Source organism: Filicampus tigris, chromosome 9 (assembly GCF_054856515.1).
Source record: "Filicampus tigris isolate MCC_2025a chromosome 9, RoL_Ftig_1.0, whole genome shotgun sequence".
NCBI lineage: Eukaryota > Metazoa > Chordata > Actinopteri > Syngnathiformes > Syngnathidae > Filicampus > Filicampus tigris.
This window is the reverse complement of record NC_141225.1, coordinates 18525789-18544425: the sequence shown is the minus strand read 5'-3', so window position 1 is coordinate 18544425 and position 18637 is coordinate 18525789. Positions and strand designations below refer to the sequence as shown.

The window sequence follows — 18637 nt, the reverse complement described above, 5'->3', positions numbered from 1 at the left end:
GTACCTGGTCGGCCTGGATCCAAACATGCAGAGTCGATACCTGGGAGGAACAATGACAAAAATCAGCATGCACGACTAGACCTACAAGGGTTAGCATGCAACACTAGCTTACACTGTCTGCACTTTGCCGTGTCGGTCCGTTGGCTGTATGCCAAGCAAATACAGGAGACCCTCATTCTCCTCCATTGCTGTGAATGGAAATGCATCTTTAAGACGAAGTCACACATCCACACATACACACACACACACACACACAAGGTATAAGGGTTAAGTGTGCGAGTATACCTCTGTGCGCTGACCTCCGGGGTTATCTGGAAGCTTCCTCCACACCTTGCTGCTAGCGCAAAGCAACACGGTCACCATGGTAACAGCAGCAGGGACAATATGTGGCCTGTCCGCCGTTTGCCACATGCGCATCCGCACACGCGCGTTTTCGTGATCACATAAATGCACAGGGGTTTACTATAGCGGAACGACATGATTAACACAGAGAGAGACACACACACATTAATACATGCTCACTTCACTTTTCATCTGTCCACCACTTCATTTATACCTCATTTCCTTTGCTTCTCTCTCTTAATGAAATCACAAGCACGGCACACAATCAAGCCTCTGGGCCTTGGAAGACGGCTGCGCACAAGCCCCATTTCCAGTCGTTATTAGCATGCTGTGACGAGACAGCCAGCGCGCACGTTCACACACAACACAAAGACGCACAACCTGTAGTCTCATCACCACCGGATCACCTGGATTTATTTCCGAGAAGGCAGGGGTGTGCCTGTGCAACTTGACAATAAATCAAGGCATCATACACTCCAGAGAGACAAATCAAGATAATACAACTCCCCCCCCCCCCCCCCCCCCCCCAAAAAAAAAACAAAAACAGAAGGATGGTGAGTGGAGAAGGAGGGTGAGGGAGGCTCTACAGTGGTGGCGGCTAAATAAATAATTGGATGGACGTCTAACAGAAAGCACAGAGGGAGGCAAGAATTGGATGGATTTGACATGCTCTCTTCTTCTTCACGTCTGCTCTTCATGCTTTCTTGCTTGGGGCTTCTCATGCGTGATTGGTCAGTGGGCTCTGCAAGACAGAGACGGAGGAACACAAGAACAGAGCGCCGTGTTTCAAAAACTTTATATGACTACAGCATAAGAACTCATCTAGTCAAGTGCTAAATGTGGTTCTCTAAAGGAGGTGCTAGAACAGGGTCATTCAAACAAAAAGAGAGTCTGAACCTACAAGTATGTTTTTCAGATGCTTAGCATATAAAAACAAGAGCTTCTTAACTTGTTTATGTGAACGGTTCGTCCATGGCTACGCACCGATGTGATGGCTTGGGCAACCAGTGCAGATCGAGGCTGAAAATGCCCAACTGTGAAGTATAGTTTAATTTGAAATTTTAGCCACTGTCTGTACGGTAAATACTATGCATGCGTTAACCACCAAAGAAATGATCTGAAAATACAATGTCTTGGAAAAAACATTATATTATCATTTATCCATCCATTTTCTATAGCACCTGCATGATGAGCTGATTGTCATATTATTATATTATTATGTATTATATATTACATTATATCATCATATTATTATGACTCTGGTGCAAAAATATATATGATGAGGACATCCCAATTGCATGTGCCTTTCCTTTTCTTTGGTTCGGTGTAACACTTATTCCAAAAGACACATCATTATCAGCAACTGCTGTTAAAAGGGTTAGGTCATCAAGAAAACTAAAAACAATGCACTTGCTTCCACAATAGTAAGACGACAACTCAACCGTGTTATCGCTTGTTAACAAAATCAATTCTTCATTTTACAGTGGTTGACTTCTTGCATTTAATAAAGATTTTATGATGGTGGCAGTTTGACTAAGTCACAAAGTATTTTCATTATTTGCTCTGGCACAAAATGATCCCAAACTGCTTGTGTTTAACCTTTGAAACGCCACCGTAGCTGGGAAAAAAAAAAAAAAAAAGAGAGATAACCATTAAGAATTAGTGCTAGTTGGTGCAGAGAAGAAGCCGATCAGAGCTGAGCAAGGCCGCTGCAGGGAGCGACTAGACACCGCCTGTGTCAATACACATACAAACACACAATCGCAGAAGGAGACACGGGGTGACAAGGTTAGTGAAGCATTAACTCGTGGCTGCTGGGGAGGCAAGTTGGCATGCAAACTACCTCGATGCTCTTCTGGCAAGCAGATAGGCTGGCGGGCAGGTTAGTCGCTTACTTGCCAAGTACATCCGAGGGCATCGCAGCCTGTGCCACCGAATTGGAGATGAGCGGCAAATGTGACAAGGGGGCTTAGCTTTACTGTTCCACTCGCATTCGGGAACATAAAAGGGGAACTGTGTTTGTTTGGAAAGACGCTATTTGCGTGAAGGTAGTTCTATTTGAGGGTGTGTGCACGTGTGAGTCACTATTGTCACCCGAATACTCGACGATTTGATGGGACATTATGCCTCATGCATAGTGTATGAAGTCGTTCCAGAATTTCAAACTGACCCCAAGCACCTCACACAGTACACACAGCTCAATATGAATCCTCTAGAGCACATTTGGCCCATCGCCATCCACACTTGGATAATTTAATGACAGGGGAAGCTTTTTATGCTCGACACCTTGGGAAAGGGGGCCGGCAAATATTGTAGCTCAAGGTGTGCCCTAGATTTAAGACCGCACTGCTCTCTGCCATGTACGCACACTAACACACTTGAACAAAATTGTAGTAAGCCTATTATGGAGAGAAAAAAAAAAATCAGTTTGAACTGCTTGAAGGTCACAATCATTTAACTTAACATTCATTTTATACACAATTTGGTCAGGTACCTGCTACAAAAGAAAGGCAACAGAACACATTGCTGTCTATGTCTATGGTATTTTTTTTTTTTTTTATAGATTTTTTTTTGTTTGTTTATACTGTATGACAGTAAATGTTTAAGTTGAACGTGAAGACCCTGGTAAGTTAATTCAGACATCATTGTACATGTTTGAAGATAACTGCTGAAAATGTGCAAACGCTGAGAACTATGTCAGACTTAATTGTGGAGGTACAGCATCAAAATGTTTTCCAGCATTTCAGTTTTCCTGATTTATTGGGGCGTGACTAAAATGGTGCCTAGCGTCTCACTAGTTGTGACACACTTTGGCTCCAGCACGAGTCCTGTGTTTCTATTTTTTATTTTTTTATTTATTTTTTAAGATATAAAGCAGGGGTCACCAACTCCGGTCCTCGAGGGCACCTGTCCTGCAGGTTTTCAATCTATCCCTGCTGTAACACACCTGTTAAAATGATCGGGATCGTTATCAGGCTTCTCAAGAGCTTGCTGATGAGCTGATCGTTTGAATCAGGCGTGTAACAGCAGGGAGACATTGAAAACCTGCAGGACAGGTGCCCTCGAGGACCAAAGTTGGTGACCCCTGACATAAAGTATCCATTTAGAAGTTCTGCCAAGTCCCTAATAACCACCTCGTAAGAGAATGCACTGTGCCACAGTATTGTTGGAAGTGCATAACAAAGAGTTCAAGGTGTTAACTCGGCCTCCGGTTTTCCCAGACCTCCATCTGATTGAGCATCTGGGGTGTGCTGGAGAAACAAGTGCAACAAGTACACTCGAGCACGGCTCAGGTCAGGTTTGGTGGCCTAAGAGGGCCATGTAACATATTAGGTTGGCTGTTGTGTATTAGTTCTCAACTGTTCTCACATTGGAATCCACAACATTCTATTGTCAATAGAGATAGACCGATATGCTTTTTTCAGGGCCGATAGCGATACCGATTATTAGTAGTCAAGGAGGCCGATAGCCGATATTTTGAGCCGATATTCATTTTCAGTGAAAACGAAAATATTGGCATCAAAATCTAAAGACAAATTTACTCTTAACTTTGTTGTAACGTCTTTAAGCATGTTTATTGAACAATGTTTCAGGTTTGCATAATGGTGATTGTTTTCAAATAATTATTACAAGACATTTTTGACAGTATACATCTCTGTTGTAAAATTCTAACAAAAAGTTCAGGGAGCACCCAGGATTGTCAACATCTCTTAAAAAGGATAAAGTAAAATTTTAACAATAGCTCTATGTAGTTTTCTACAATAAATTTCAAAATGAAAGAAATGTTAAACTTTCACATATCTTTGCTTTGATTTCCACAGTTTTAAATACATTTATTATCGGCCTGCAGAGTTTTAAAAAAGGCCGATGCCGATATTCGTCAAAAAGCCCAATATCGGTGCCAATAATCCGCACAGCCAATAATCGGTCTATCCCTAATTATATATTATATATATTATTATACTATAACCCGCTACTTTTTCCCACACACGTTGAACTTGAATTTTCCCTTCTAATTTGTTTATTGTAATAAATGTCAGTCACATTTGTAAAACTCAAACATTTGAATTGGAAAAGTCACAGGGAATATTACTGTGTAGAAAATATTTGGCGTTGTGAAGCTTAAGGGTTTGGGATCCAAACTTCACATACATAGCGTGATGTGAATCGTATTATATACGGTATTATATAAAATTCCAAGTGAGCTTCATAGATGCATTTGAGAATAAACTAAAAAGTTGGAACAAACAACTTCATTTTGATACCTCTCCGTGAGATGAAAAAGTTTGTTCATGTTAGATGTAAACAGAAGACAATTTTTCCCCTGCCCACACACAAAATACACACAGAAAAGAGGCATTTCTTCCCCCTGCGAGTTTCCATCCAATTAGTGAGCAGCGTGAGGTGTCAGAGAATTGTTGCGTTGGTTGACTGGAAATCTAATTCAAACGGCAGTGGTGTCAAAGCAACAGGATACACGTGCAGGCTGTGTTCACACTTCCGCAGTCGTCAGCTAATAAGCAACAGAGACGGCGCACCTGAACGCACGTTAGGCAACATATAAGGAGACATTGACACTGACACACGTGATGTAAAAAATAAATGAATAAAAAAACACTCGCTCACTCGGCCCTTTCTCTGTGAAAAACAAAAATAATAGACAATTAGAAAATCAATAACTGTCTTCTCTGCTCAGCGCAAACGGCACTCAGCTTGCCTTTCTCTTGGGAGGCCAACAGAGAGTTGCCAGGCAAACAATGTCAATCAGACACGATCGTGGAGCTGTGGTTGTTTTTTTGTTTGTTTTTAAACAAAACACACACACAAGGTCACTGATTAGACTCGATGTTAGGCCATCTAGTGAGTCAATTTGTTATCCTTGACAAGCACAGGACAAATAGCTCTTCTATCATTTTGGATGTTTGCTCGACACACACATTGGTTTTACCCACTGACTTCAACAACTTTCGCCCTTCACTCATTCAAATAGCTTGCTCGGTGCACACATGTAGTATTTGGTGTCTATTTCATACCAGATACAACGTTGTCATTTATTTAATGTTATTAACCCACTGGGAATTAATGCTGCCATTAACTATGTAAAAAGCTCGGGCCGAAGGATCATAATGTAATGAGATGAGACGTTAAATAAGGAATGTGAAAAACGCTTTTTGTTTAGGTTGTTGACCACTGTTTTTCTAAATGAATAATCGAGTTGTCTTTTTGTAAATGTTGTCACTGTGTTTCTTCTCTCTTGAAACTCACTGCACCCATGCATCCATTTTCTATACCACGTGTCCTAATTCTGGTTGCAAATCATCTGGAGCCTATCTCAGCTGTGTCCAATGGACCATTTACAATGTACGATTCAACCTAAGAAACATGTTTTGCGGATATGGGAGGAAACCGGAGTATCTGGAAAAAAAAACTCACGAGCACAGGGAAAGCACAAAAACTACAAACAAAATTTAAATAAGGGGAACTATGAGGCAGACATACTACTACCATTCCGCATTGGTGCCCAGACTTAAACTGACTCATTTTTTCCCTGCCAAATTTTATAATGAGCATGCTAATATTCAGTAGAGGGTACCTAAAGTGACGAGGTTATGACTGTGTTGGAAATGAGCAATGTTTAATGGTATTCTCTTTAAACTGTTGACTTTTCCTTCTGCCAATATTTCCCCCTTAGACCGCGTCACTGCTCTTGAAGTGCTTATTTGCCAGCGCTAATTACCTCACGGATTTTCATTTTTCTCACAAACAAAGGTACAATTTGAAACCATATGTAAACATGCTTGGGCAACTACTACGTTAATGATAGTGAATATCACTAATCACTAACTCGATCTGCCGGTATGAGTAAATCAACAACTTGAGCCACTGAGTCACAATTCTCCAATAAAGCGTGTCTGGCATGAAATGAAGAAAAGCACATGGCAGCTGAAACGTGGCAGGGGGAAATTGATCACACGATACATGGAAGTGGAGAGCAGGCAAAGGCGAGAGGTTTAGCTGGCTGTATGATACAGCTTAAAGCCAATGTTGTGGAGGATGGGGGTATGTGGAGGAGAAAACAGCTAATCTTGATGTGGTCTGTGCCTTCACAGGATGGTCGCCTTGGTGATGATGGATGACAGAGAGGTGGGATGGAATACAGAGAGATAGAGACACAAGTATTGATATTCACACATGCTCGCCTCGGTCAATTTTCTACTTTCAAGTGTGTCACCAAGCGCAGTAATGTTAAGGGAAATTCAATAAATAACATTCATCACTACAGTGGGAAAAAGCATTTACAGTCAAATTGTAATGTTCGTAATGTTATGTTTGACTCTTTGGCAGTTACTACTACTAATAATTACACACTACTTTTCCATAAGCAGAAATCATACACAAGGTCCAATCGGTGTGCAAGGTATTCTTCTATAATCACTTTTTTTTTTTTAAACTGTAATACTATGCTAGAGCAAATTTAGCGCTCGCTATTTGGGATTGCGTAAATCATTTAAGACATTGAACATTTAAAAGCAGCATACATGAGCTATTTTCCTGATACAGAGCTACATCTGTTTATACTAATTTTTACATCCTCTCTAGTTTCTCTTGTTAAGTAAAACATCAAAGCAGGCAAATGGTATGAGAATGATGTTGCGTGAAATGCTAGAATTGAGACTTAAAGTTATGGTTTATACATAAACAGTTTCAACATAATCTCTGGCGCTCTGGATGTTCAATTACAGTGTTACCATTATGTGAAAAACACTTACATGCTCTAATACTTTTAACACAAAAACACAAGAGGCTTTTGTGTCCCTCTATTTACGATTTGACTTACAATTGAAGCATTGGAATCAAAAATACTCCATGTATGACACGCTATGAGTTGTGTTATTGAGTCTGGCTAGTGCAAGCAAATCCCCGTTTAATGCATGTGTGGCTTCACAATAAAGGCCAATTAATTCCAAACGGCTGCTTCTTTCTTGTCACGGCACACATAAACTACGTAATTGCAGAAAAGGCTGTTTGCCCCTGTGGTCAAACTTTTTTCTGCTTACATTCACGTTCTACTATGTGCTATTCTAGCACCCAATGTTAAAACAAGCACTGCATCGTGCCTCTGAATATGACAGAGAGACTCAACTGTTTGATTTGAGATCCTTGCCGAGTAAACTTGCGTGTAGGCTTTTGATTGCCTTTAGACTTCATCATATATGCATTTAGAAATGCATATGTTCCGCTCACTTGTTGCAGCAATATATTCCGTAATCACTGTAAAACTAGAGTGGCACTTAATCGAGCATCTCTGAGGCCAGCGCACACTCACGCACCAGGGTGGACAAATGCTTCCTCCAGGAGACTGATGGGTTTAAGTGGGTTAAGTGTGTGGAATAAAAAGGCAAGTGTCTCTCAGATGCTGTGGGCCCCTGTGGATTATTTTAAAAAGGCGCAGCAGTAGCATTTGCATCCTGCAAATGGTTGGCGGTGGCGCTCCAATTGAGTGTTGTGGAGGAGGATGATGACACTTGCAGTAAGTGGTGGTCTGAGAAACATTTGTTCTTCAATGTGACTTTGACAATCCGGGCTTTTGTTAGATGTTGAAAGAGAATAGATGAAGATAAGAACTGCCTTTAAACTCATGGTCTTACACTAAGGCTTTCCAGAAACAGAACTATGATGGAAAATTAACTTGGTTTAATATGTAACTGTATAAGAACAACGATGAACACAACAAGTGTGGTTTGGTGTGCTTACAATCAGCTGCTAACTTACTTGTAAAAACCTAAAATGCGATGATGGGATTTTTGTAGGTTAAAACAATGATCCTAAAAGTCTCTCATTGTGTAATTTTCCTTTGAAAACTTGCTAGCAGTTTTAAAAACGTCAGTTATCGAAGCAACTGAGTTATAATGGAGTGCACCCTTGACTGCAACCAGCAGAGACACTGTTGATTCAGGGCTTAAGTCTAGAGAAGAAAACATGACATCAGCCAGAGCAAGTTGAACTATATATAGACTTCAGCTTTAGACTTATATAGACTTCAACCCCCCCTGTGCAGCATCATTCTGCTCAATACAACACTGACTTTGAAAGAGGAATCCCAAATATTCAGAAAGGAATTTGGCTATCCCATTTAAAATAACAAAAAAAAGATGAATTCATCATAATTTCCATAGCCCATCAAGAAAAACACACACACCATACTCTTCCAGCGGACATGAAAATATATAGATAATGTGTGCAAGAGTTAAAACGCTCACAACTTAATGATAACTAAGGTCTTTAAAGCGCTGACATTCATCCCGCATCATGAAGCGCACCACACACATCATCATAAGGTCCCTATATGCATGACAATGACTCAACCAGGGACAGGAGAGGCATGGGCGGGGGTGATAGGTTCAAGGCCTGCATGTGTGTGTGTTCGGTATATGCATCAATCATAAAACATAAAATAACTTTTGAGTGACAGTCAGTATAATATAAGCTTGGCTGCCGTAGATAGTGAATTGTCAACGAACAGAAAAAGTGAGATAGATAAACTCGTGTGATGCTCAGATCAGACACTGGCATACAATAGCAGATAGCAGAATGCTGGTTCCACTGGCAGATTCTTTGAGAAACGTAGAGTGACTGCCAGAAATGATCCATAATATATCATGTACACATGGGGGGAAAAAAACAGGGCAGAATGTGTATGCTGAGTGGTTGTGGAAAATAAGTTAAGCTGCAAAATACACCCACTTTTAGCCATCTCAGGGGGCGGCCATTTTGTCACTTCTGTCAACTGAAAATGACATTGAAGTTGCTCAGGGCTCAGATAATCACCAATCATGGCTCTGCTTCAGAAAACATGCTCACCTGTTTTCGCCCCCTAAGCTAGCTAAAAACGGGTACTCATATTCCACAAACTCAATATTCATCAGAATGCCGTGTTTCAACTAGTGGGCCTGCATAGAACATATTCTGGAGAGAAATATGTTTGGGTTGACTTCCATTTTAACACAAAGGGACCTGAGTGAAGATGTAGACTTGCACATTAGCTTCTCGGGCCAGTAATCAGCTAACGACTGACTGATAAGTTACAAAATGCTTGTTGCTCATGGCCAAAAGGTAGAGTTCTAAATTACATTTGTGGTTAATTTCATTTTATACTCGTGTGAAAATGAGATGAGTATGATTCATCAGTGACAAGACATTCACTACTACTCCTCATTCATAATAGCTGTATGTAAATGAAGTATGTTAAAATTCTACTTAAACATTGCTCTCAGCTCGTCATACCAAAAACATCAAGGAAACTCCCATTTTTAGGTTTACCTAATAACTATTTCATGACATAATTTAATTTTCCTTTTCAAAACAAAGAGTGAAGGAGCACGGAAGAACCAGGCTGCCTTAGAAAATCAGAGAAACACAAGTGCAGTGCCTTTAAACTGTCAGGAGGCTTTAGCAAAGCAATAAGCTTTCATGTCACATTAACATTCAAATCGCAGCTGAGAAAAAAAAGTGTAATTTAAATATACTGTATATTATATAATCATTTAGATGACATGCCACGTATTTTTTTTCTACAGTCTGTCTATTTAGTGTCACAGGATTAAAAAACACTGGATTTCCACAAAGGTAATAACAACCGTGCCATTGAGCTGTGCATGGAAACAGACTCACAAAGGTAATATGCACCCCTCACTGCAATGCAGTATTCAGTACTAGGCTATCAACTCAACAGTCACTGTAAAGCAATAATAAGTTCAATTCATCAAATATTTAGACACAAAAGACAAAAAAACAAATGAAGTTAATGATGCGCAATTAACTTTATTAATGGCACAGAATGCTTATACTTCCTAATCGAGTCAGAGGATCTGGCACTCTTCGTCACATTCAGATGAGCTTCAGTGCTCCATCTTGACCCCACCCGGAGCAATACTGAAACGTTTCTAAGTTTGTAAGTGTTGTTTAAGTGTCAAGCAGCTGGCTCAGTGAAATCTATTCTTAGAAAGGCAAATTGGACCGCTATGGACCGTCTATGTCCAGAAGGGTTTTGGGGCAACCATCATAAATCTGGAGGCTCCAATGTCAACCCATTATTCAATCAATCAATGTATCCATCTATCTATCTAAATACTCGGGGTAAAACAAAAAACGGTTGGAACCGAAAAAAAAAAAACGTTTTTTGATTTAAAAGATATGAGTGTATTGAATCGAATTGTTCCACTTTGAAATGTATCAAGATACATATGGAATTATCTTTTATAGGAGATGTATATGTAGAATGTATATCTTACATTTTCTAATCGAAATGTCCTTGAACTTTTCCGCACGTTTCGAAAAACTTTTTTGAGTCATCTTTTGTGGAGAGCTTTACACCCTTATATGTACACTCCTATAGATACACACATATACCTATATATACAGTGTATATATATTTATATACCTATATATACCTATACATATATCTATATACATATATACATATATATATATACATATATATACACACATATACATATATAAATATACACATATATATATACATATACATATATAAATACATATATATATATATATATATACATATACATATACATATATATACACATATACATATATATACACATAGACATATACATATACATATATATTCATATACATATACACATATATATATATATATATACATTCATATACATATACATATATATATATGTATATATATATATATACATATATATATACATATATATATATATATATATATATATATATATATGCATTCCCCGTGCCTGCGTGGGTTTTCTCCGGGCACTCCGGTTTCCTCCCACATTCCAAAAACATGCATGGTAAGTTGATTGGATACTCTAAATTGCCCCTAGGTGTGATTGTGAGTGCGGATGTTTGTCTCTGTGTGCCCTGCGATTGGCTGGCAACCAGTTCAGGGTGTCCCCCGCCTACTGCCCAAAGACAGCTGGGATAGGCTCCAGCACGCCCCGCGACCCTTGTGAGGAGAAGCGGTACAGATAATGGATGGATATATATGCATATATACATATACATATATATATATATATATATATATATATATATATATACATAGATATAGATGTATAAACACTGTATATATATAAACAATATACATACGTGTGCATGTAGGGGCGGGTAGCCCCTGTCATGTTAAGGAAACCTTGCAAAGACATGACAGAGCGCCATGGCCAGCAGTGCAGATCAGAACTAATGCACTGGCTAATGTGACAAACTGTGAATTGACAGGCAGTGGAAGAGGTCTTAATAAGGCTAGATGGATGTGCGGAGGATGGGAAGTGGGAGAAAAAAAATCAACAGTGACAGCAGCAGGAATATTCAATGGCATGCAGAATGGACATGAGCGAGAAAGAGAGAGGGATTAGTCAGTCATATTGCAAAGTTGTATTTTAACAAAGCCTTGAAACAGTCAACATTTTATATTTACTATATTTACTCTACCTTAAATCTAACAACACTTAGTGCCCTTTTTAAGTTTGAGCCTAGGATAGAGAACTCTTCAGAAGTCTAGAGGTCAACTTGAAAATCCAACTGTTCAAAAGATTAGCGTGAGTCAGCCTGGAAAACAGCGATAGCATCTCATAGATTATCCTCATATAGAAAGGTTGAAATGTTGGTGAGAATGAAACGCTTCCGATTTTGACCTTCCAGTCATTTGAAATTTTAAGGAAACTTAAATGATGTATCATCCTTGTCATGTGTAGATAAAAATACCATGAAGGATAACCATGAAAACAATGTTTAACCTCGTAAAACATATTCTGATACACATCAAGATTCATCAATTGTTTTAAAGAATCTGTTAGTGAGCAGCTCTAAAATTGAAAAATATGCGGCTAATCCAGCTGATTGGTATCGGAATCAGTATCAGATGATCCCATTCATGGATGATCGGTATTGGAATCGGCAGCATGAAACCCAGATCGGAAAACCCCTACTATTAAGTACTGTTTCTATCAAACAATACGGTTCAATATTCAGTTTTACCCATTTGCACTCTCAAAATCACTGTAAAATGAAATCTTAGATTTGTTTCTAAATGCATGTTTGAAGACTAAGACAAAGAACTATGTAGTACTGAGAATGGGATGGGGGAAAAAAACTATTAAAAAAAGCAAGGATTTAAAATATTGCTTGTTTGAGCATAATGTGCTGCATTCTTCTTTGTTTAATTCATTGCCTTCTAAGAAGAAAGGGAAAGGGCAAAAAAAACACAAAATGCTGGAAACTCAAAAGAATTGTATTGTTTGGTGCTCCTTTTTATCAAGTCTCAATCTGAATAAACCCTACCACGCCTCTCCAAAAAATGGCTGCATTTATAAACATACATAGAGAGCTTTATCACAAAGAACAACACCATTCGAGTGGCAAAAGGATTCTTTGAAGCACTTGGAAAAGACAGATAGCTTTTATTGTGAGTGTTTGCCGTGATTTTGTGGACTATTTAAACAGCCAAATTCCCCAACTATTGCTTTGTTCCTTTTATCTCCTCCATATCATTGGGTTTTGTCATTGTTATTGTTTGTTTGATGGAAAAATTGGTTAAAAATAAGCACTTTGGAGATAAGATGTGGGTATGAAGACTAATATTGAAAGTGTCAAGAGGGAGCCGAGTGCATCCCTCAAGGTTTGAATAGACAAAATTGATTTCAATAGACTAATCATGGTGTAATCTTTCTATCAAAAACGTCCAAACACAATGGGCAGCTGGAGATTTAAAAACTGTCAAATGAGCAATTCCCCTTAAAACCAAACACAGATAAAAGACTCTTGGACATCAACAGATGTGCTGCAAATATTGAAAGGATTTTTATCTTCTTGTTCTCACATCAGTGCCACAGTTTTCCTCTCTGGTCGGACTGCTCTGGTCTTACCTGATTCCCCCGGCGTTCTTGAACAATCACAGATGAAAGTCAAGTCTAACTACAATTACCAAATGTGTGGTAAAGATGAATGAATAAATAAGGTGAAAATGCCAAAACCACATTCAGAGGTACTGCTACTGCTACTCAACTGTGGGACTGTGGTTAGCTTTATCTTTGACTGTGTGGATTTTTTTAGACGCTTTGGCTCCATTTGATTCCAAAGGAAGGACCAGCGACAAAAAGCAGAGAAGAACATTACATTCAATCATTTTAGCAAGTAAACAGCCTCACATTCGAAGAAGTAATACACAAATGTCACCATGTGTTGTTTTCCAATGTTTTTTTTTTCTTTATACACTTGTGACAATAATCTAATTCACTGCCATTGATGGATTTATTCGTCTTTTCACAGTCCGGCCATTCAATCCCGGGAACGTTTATTATTATATTTTTTTCAAAGTGTTTCAAATGTTAGGGTAGCAGAGGCTCTGAAAATGCCTGGCAGTAAATGAGTTAAGTATGTTACAAAATGAGATGCCTTGAGGTGCATCGGCACCATCACCTGTCATTCATCACTATTCTTCAAACTAAGTCATAATTTGTTATATTTTACTACTAATATTAATAAAATATATGTTTACACTTGTATGAGAGTTAAGAAGCTTACTTAAAAGTGCAGCACATAAAGGTTTTATGATCCTCATTTTGATAATGGATATTTATTACAGTATGTCCTGGATCCAAGCTAAGTGGAAGTCGACCACAGAGGGTCTATCAAGCTAAAGACTTGAGAGAGTTGGATGGCAAGTTTTCCGCTGCTTCTCTCACAGCCCTACACCCACACAGGAAGCTCTCGCCTACCTTTTTGGCTTGCTGGACACAGGTCATGTACTGTTTGGCCAAACTGGAGCAGTGCAGGGTTTGCTGAGAATTTTCTTGGTAACACTGGAGCACCTTGGCCTGCAGCTCAGCGCACACTGACGCAGTGTGCCGGGGCCTGCGCACACACAAACACACACGCGCACCGACAGATTGTAGACGTGATTCCAAGAGAAAATAGCTCGTGTGTGCAAAGTTTCAACGTTGGTCCCTAAGTTAGTTCACAGGCTGTCAATTTGTTGGAGCGTTCACTTCCTTAACGGGGAAAACAAACCAAACATACTTTTTTCTAGAATATGTTCCCAGCAGGCCCACTAGTTGAAACACGGCATTCTTATTAATATTGCTTGGTGGAATATAAGTTAAGCAGCAAAATCCACTCTTTTTTAGCCATCTCAGGGGGCGGCCATTTTGTCACTTCTGTCGACTATAAATGGGGCTCAGGTAACGACCAAATATTTGATCAATCTGCGCATGTCAAAATAATTTGTTCCGATCGAAAGTGTGATGCATAAACACGCAAGTCCTAATATTTCTGGTGTCCATGAAAACAGTGCATCCGATCATAATTTTAAATCCAAACTCTGATCGCATTAAAGAAATGTTGTCCATAAAAATGTAACCACTGTCTAGTTAAAATGATGAGAAGGACAATTAGTGCTTGATTGGATCCAGAGGTGCGTGGCTTTAATTTGATGTTGACCAACATTTATTTACACACTCAATCTGCACAGACAAACACTGACATGCCAAATACAGAAGCGCTTGCTCCTGGCATCTCACGGAGCTATTTCCGAATTATGCATCCTTCACACATGAATGAGCACAGGTCTCCCTGCATTCACTGACAAATACACACAATTAATTTGTTAGCATGCGCCCGTGAATTATGTCTGTGCCGCATACGCGCCAGATAAAGTGTACACACTGAAAACGGGAAGAAATTGCTCTGCAGCGGCATGTGTGTTGCGTTGAGTGTTTGTGTGTGTCTGCAGGTGTGCAGTGGAGGGTAGAGAAACAGGATTAAATTAATCATTGGAGGAGAGAATATTCATGAAAAGAGAAGTGAATGCAGCCCGAGTGAAGGTGAGAAAGAGAGGGAGAGGTGGAGGAATGGTGGTAAATGTGACAGTGACGTATTAAATGACAAACCTTACAGCTTGCCCAGCCCATAGGAAATATTGCACTTTGCCTCATTCTTTCATGAACCTCAGACATAAAGGTACTTTTTGCACTTCTTTGCATCATCCTACAAGGTCGTTCAGCAAGGACACTGTCCAGGAGCTATGCGATATAAATTGTATTTAAAGGAACAGTTGCAAATGCGCATGCTTGCGAGGTATATGATATTTATTTGAAACATTTCTTTCCTAATATTTCTTGAGAAAACCCCTGATAATGACGACGCTCCCGAAAGTAACACGGTTCACTAAATGGTCTGTATGGAAATATTGTACGCGCAAAAGTAACGTTAGTCATACGCTCTGACCCTGGCCCTCTCGATCTGAAAACGAATTGGAACACTCGTGGACTCGCTGACGTGTGAGATGGTATCGTTGTATTAAAATGCCAAAAGATGAAATGTAGAGAGAGCAATTCAGCATTCACACAAATCCAGAAAATGCTACAGTCCATTTTGTTTTGCCTCAGTACTTCGAGGATTGATAAATCCTTTCACGTTTTTTTTTTTTTTTTTCCAAAGCAAGAGTAAGCTATAGCAGTGTCAGCTGTGTAAATAGTGCAACATACAGTATCAATGCTCAACATGTCGGTCGATAACGTTTGTACTCATAACACTCTGGGTTGTAACAAAGTCCAGCTTTAATTAATTTTATAAAAAACAGTGGAAATGTATACGTCACCAGACGATGGCACTAACATCATCATCTACAGTAATTATCTGATTAATTGTGAGATTTCATGATGGTGTGTGAAACCGCACAGAGCTACGGCTATATCAGAAAAGTGTGTAAAAGGCATGAGTGCCGTGGATTTTGTTAAGGATCTGATCTGAGCCTTACAAACAAGTGGCTTCAGGGGGGCACAGGTTGAGCCTTGATCTAACGTTGCATAATCGAATACGAACAATAGATGGTGTGTTTGTGTTTAGTCGTCGGAAAACTCTTTGAAGAGTTTATATAGCGCGAGTAAAATTACACCAGGGCTTGATGTTTGACTTCAAATTCTGACAATTGTTCAGCATTGTGAATGAATCACTAAGAGGAGGCGATAACGGCAACAATAGCCCAAAGGTAATAATCCGAGCTCAAGTAGAAAAAAAAAACCGAATTATTTTCTCTATTCATGAAGAGAAACTTTCTGATAGCAGGAGTGTTCTAATAATGGAATCTGAAGCAGAAAATTGTCTCGGCTAATCTGCACCAATTGCCTCGTTTGACTGAAATTAAAGGTGAGCTCTTATTAGAAAACTATTAGCCACTTGGGCTTGTTTGACAGCAACGATTTTGCACCAAAAAGAAGCAAAACAACACTCAAATGGCTTTCTGCCCGTGATGTTTTGCATAAATATGTGCAGGGTTGGGGGAAGAAAGATTAGGCTCAAATCATTAAAGTTTCCCATTCTTATTTGTCTCACCTTGGCAGTGTGTGGTTGATGCGAAGAGAGCTTAGATTCTAAGTTGCCACAAAGCGTGACATTGGGGAATAAAGCAATAAGAGGAAAAGGCAAAGACTGTTAAAGCGTAACATTTTATTATTCCTTCTTTGTCTAAGTTGGTGTTGTTTGTGTGTGAACGGTTATTAATGTAAGATGGCAAGGATTTGCGCTCCTTTAAAGCAGAAGCCGTGGCTTTATATCTCCAATTTTTAATATTACGCTGAGTGAAGGGGAAGAAAAGACAGGATCAAAGATGTCAGGGCTCGGGTGAGATTAAAAGGAATTAGGGTGCATGCATCTTTTATTGTACAAAACTTTGTATGGAACTTAGATGATAGTGTCATAAGGATAACATTTGCAACAATACATGCCAGTTATTACAATTCACACTACGCTACATAACATCAAGGAGCTAATACTTAGTTCCTAAAGCTATCTGATGACTGACACAAAGTATATTAGGGTGCTGCGATTTGACTTATTTTAGGTAGTCAAACTGTAATGTCTCTTACCACTCCCACTCTTGCCAAGTGATGCACTTACTAAATGTCAGTCTTATGTTAGACTGCGTATGCAGGATTTTAGCAGGTAATACAAATGTTCTGAAGCCGGTCTAAAATGTTGAAGCCAGCAAACATTGTGAATGAGCAGCCAGATTGATTAGAGATGCGGTTTTGCTGAGGACTGCGCTGCATGTAAAAAAAAAAAAATAAAAGAAATGGCTGCAACTTTGCACAAGCAGCGGCACATTTTAATATGGCAGCTTTTCAGCAGATTTTCAGCCTATTCTTCTTTTGTTATTTGGTAATATTGTATTTTGTTGAGTTTGATAAACTTGAATTGTTAAAGTCAGAGATGCCTAATTTCAACTATTGTCATTTGGTTTTTGTTATTATGGCTGCATTTTCAGCACAATTGCACGTAAATATGTTTCCTGATTAAGTTTGTGTTACCGTATAATTTGGGTTTAACACATTTCATATTTAAACGTCTGATGGCGGGGGGAGTCTAACTTAACCTTTAACGCATTTAATACCGACAATATGGATGTCATGGACCGTGAACAGATGCAGACAGTTGGAGTGCGGAAAGGAGATAGCAATGTAGGAGGACATTTTGCACTGTTAGCTACGCTGATTGATCCCCACCAAACTCACTTTGAGGGACTATAGGGAATCGCGATGGAAGTGGATAAGAGGAGGGTTTCATTAAAACAGGTGACATTCAGGAACAAGATAAGGTGCACATGTGCCCGCCTGTTTGTGTGTGACATCTATTTGCTGATAACATTTCAATCAGCAGAACTTCAGCGCTTGGACGATTCACTCAAATTGTGGCTGACGCGGGCAAGACTATCTGGCATCACTTATCGTCGCTCGCCTTTTTATTGTCAACCATTTCAATTCCACGGCTTTTACATTGGACTTTAAGAATCTATCCTTGAACAGTTCCTTAGAAAAGCTGCTTAGACGTATTATACAATATGTATTTGAGTGTCGGTGAGAAAAATGAGATTATATGTAGTCTGTGTTTTATTGCTAAAGGTTGTAACAATCGTTTGGGACCAGATTAAAATGGTTGATTAAATTGTCCATGTCCAATTCCCAAACAGTGGTTTAATCTAATTCATACACATGTATATATAATGCAGTGTCTGTACTATGCTGCGGCATTATGTGTGTTTTTTTATGTTTTTTTAAGGGCAAAGTGGTGAAGTACTTCAGGGTGGCGTTCACCTCTGAGACGTGCAACCCACGTACACCTAAGAAAAGATTCAGAAAATAAAGTTGCCATGAATCCACATGAAGGTGCTTTCAAGTGTGAGCTGCCAGCGGTTACTTCATGGTTAAGCCTCACAAAAAACACCCACCTTTTGGTGTCTTTACTT

At 39.2% G+C, this 18637-nt stretch overlaps 1 protein-coding gene and 1 long non-coding RNA gene across 3 annotated transcripts in view; both read right to left on the bottom strand.

Annotated features, from left to right (window-relative positions):
• The window catches only part of LOC147142396 (uncharacterized), a 29543-nt gene extending 28690 nt beyond the window's left edge, over nucleotides 1-853 (bottom strand). Inside the window, exons 1-3 of the long non-coding RNA XR_015088237.1 lie at nucleotides 286-853; nucleotides 113-188; nucleotides 5-40 (exon numbers count right to left, since the gene is read on the bottom strand). This is a non-coding gene — a long non-coding RNA (uncharacterized LOC147142396). The remainder of the gene's footprint in view (nucleotides 1-4; nucleotides 41-112; nucleotides 189-285) is intronic.
• Nucleotides 854-876: 23 nt separating this feature from the next.
• chchd6b (coiled-coil-helix-coiled-coil-helix domain containing 6b) overlaps nucleotides 877-18637 on the bottom strand; it is a 42870-nt gene continuing 25109 nt past the window's right edge. For both annotated transcript variants that reach the window (XM_086041886.1, XM_086041887.1), the window contains 2 exons: nucleotides 14115-14250; nucleotides 877-1084 (listed from right to left, as the gene is read on the bottom strand). In XM_086041886.1, coding sequence (XP_085898012.1) covers nucleotides 1061-1084; nucleotides 14115-14250 — 160 coding nt within the window. In that variant the 3' untranslated portion in view covers nucleotides 877-1060. The remainder of the gene's footprint in view (nucleotides 1085-14114; nucleotides 14251-18637) is intronic.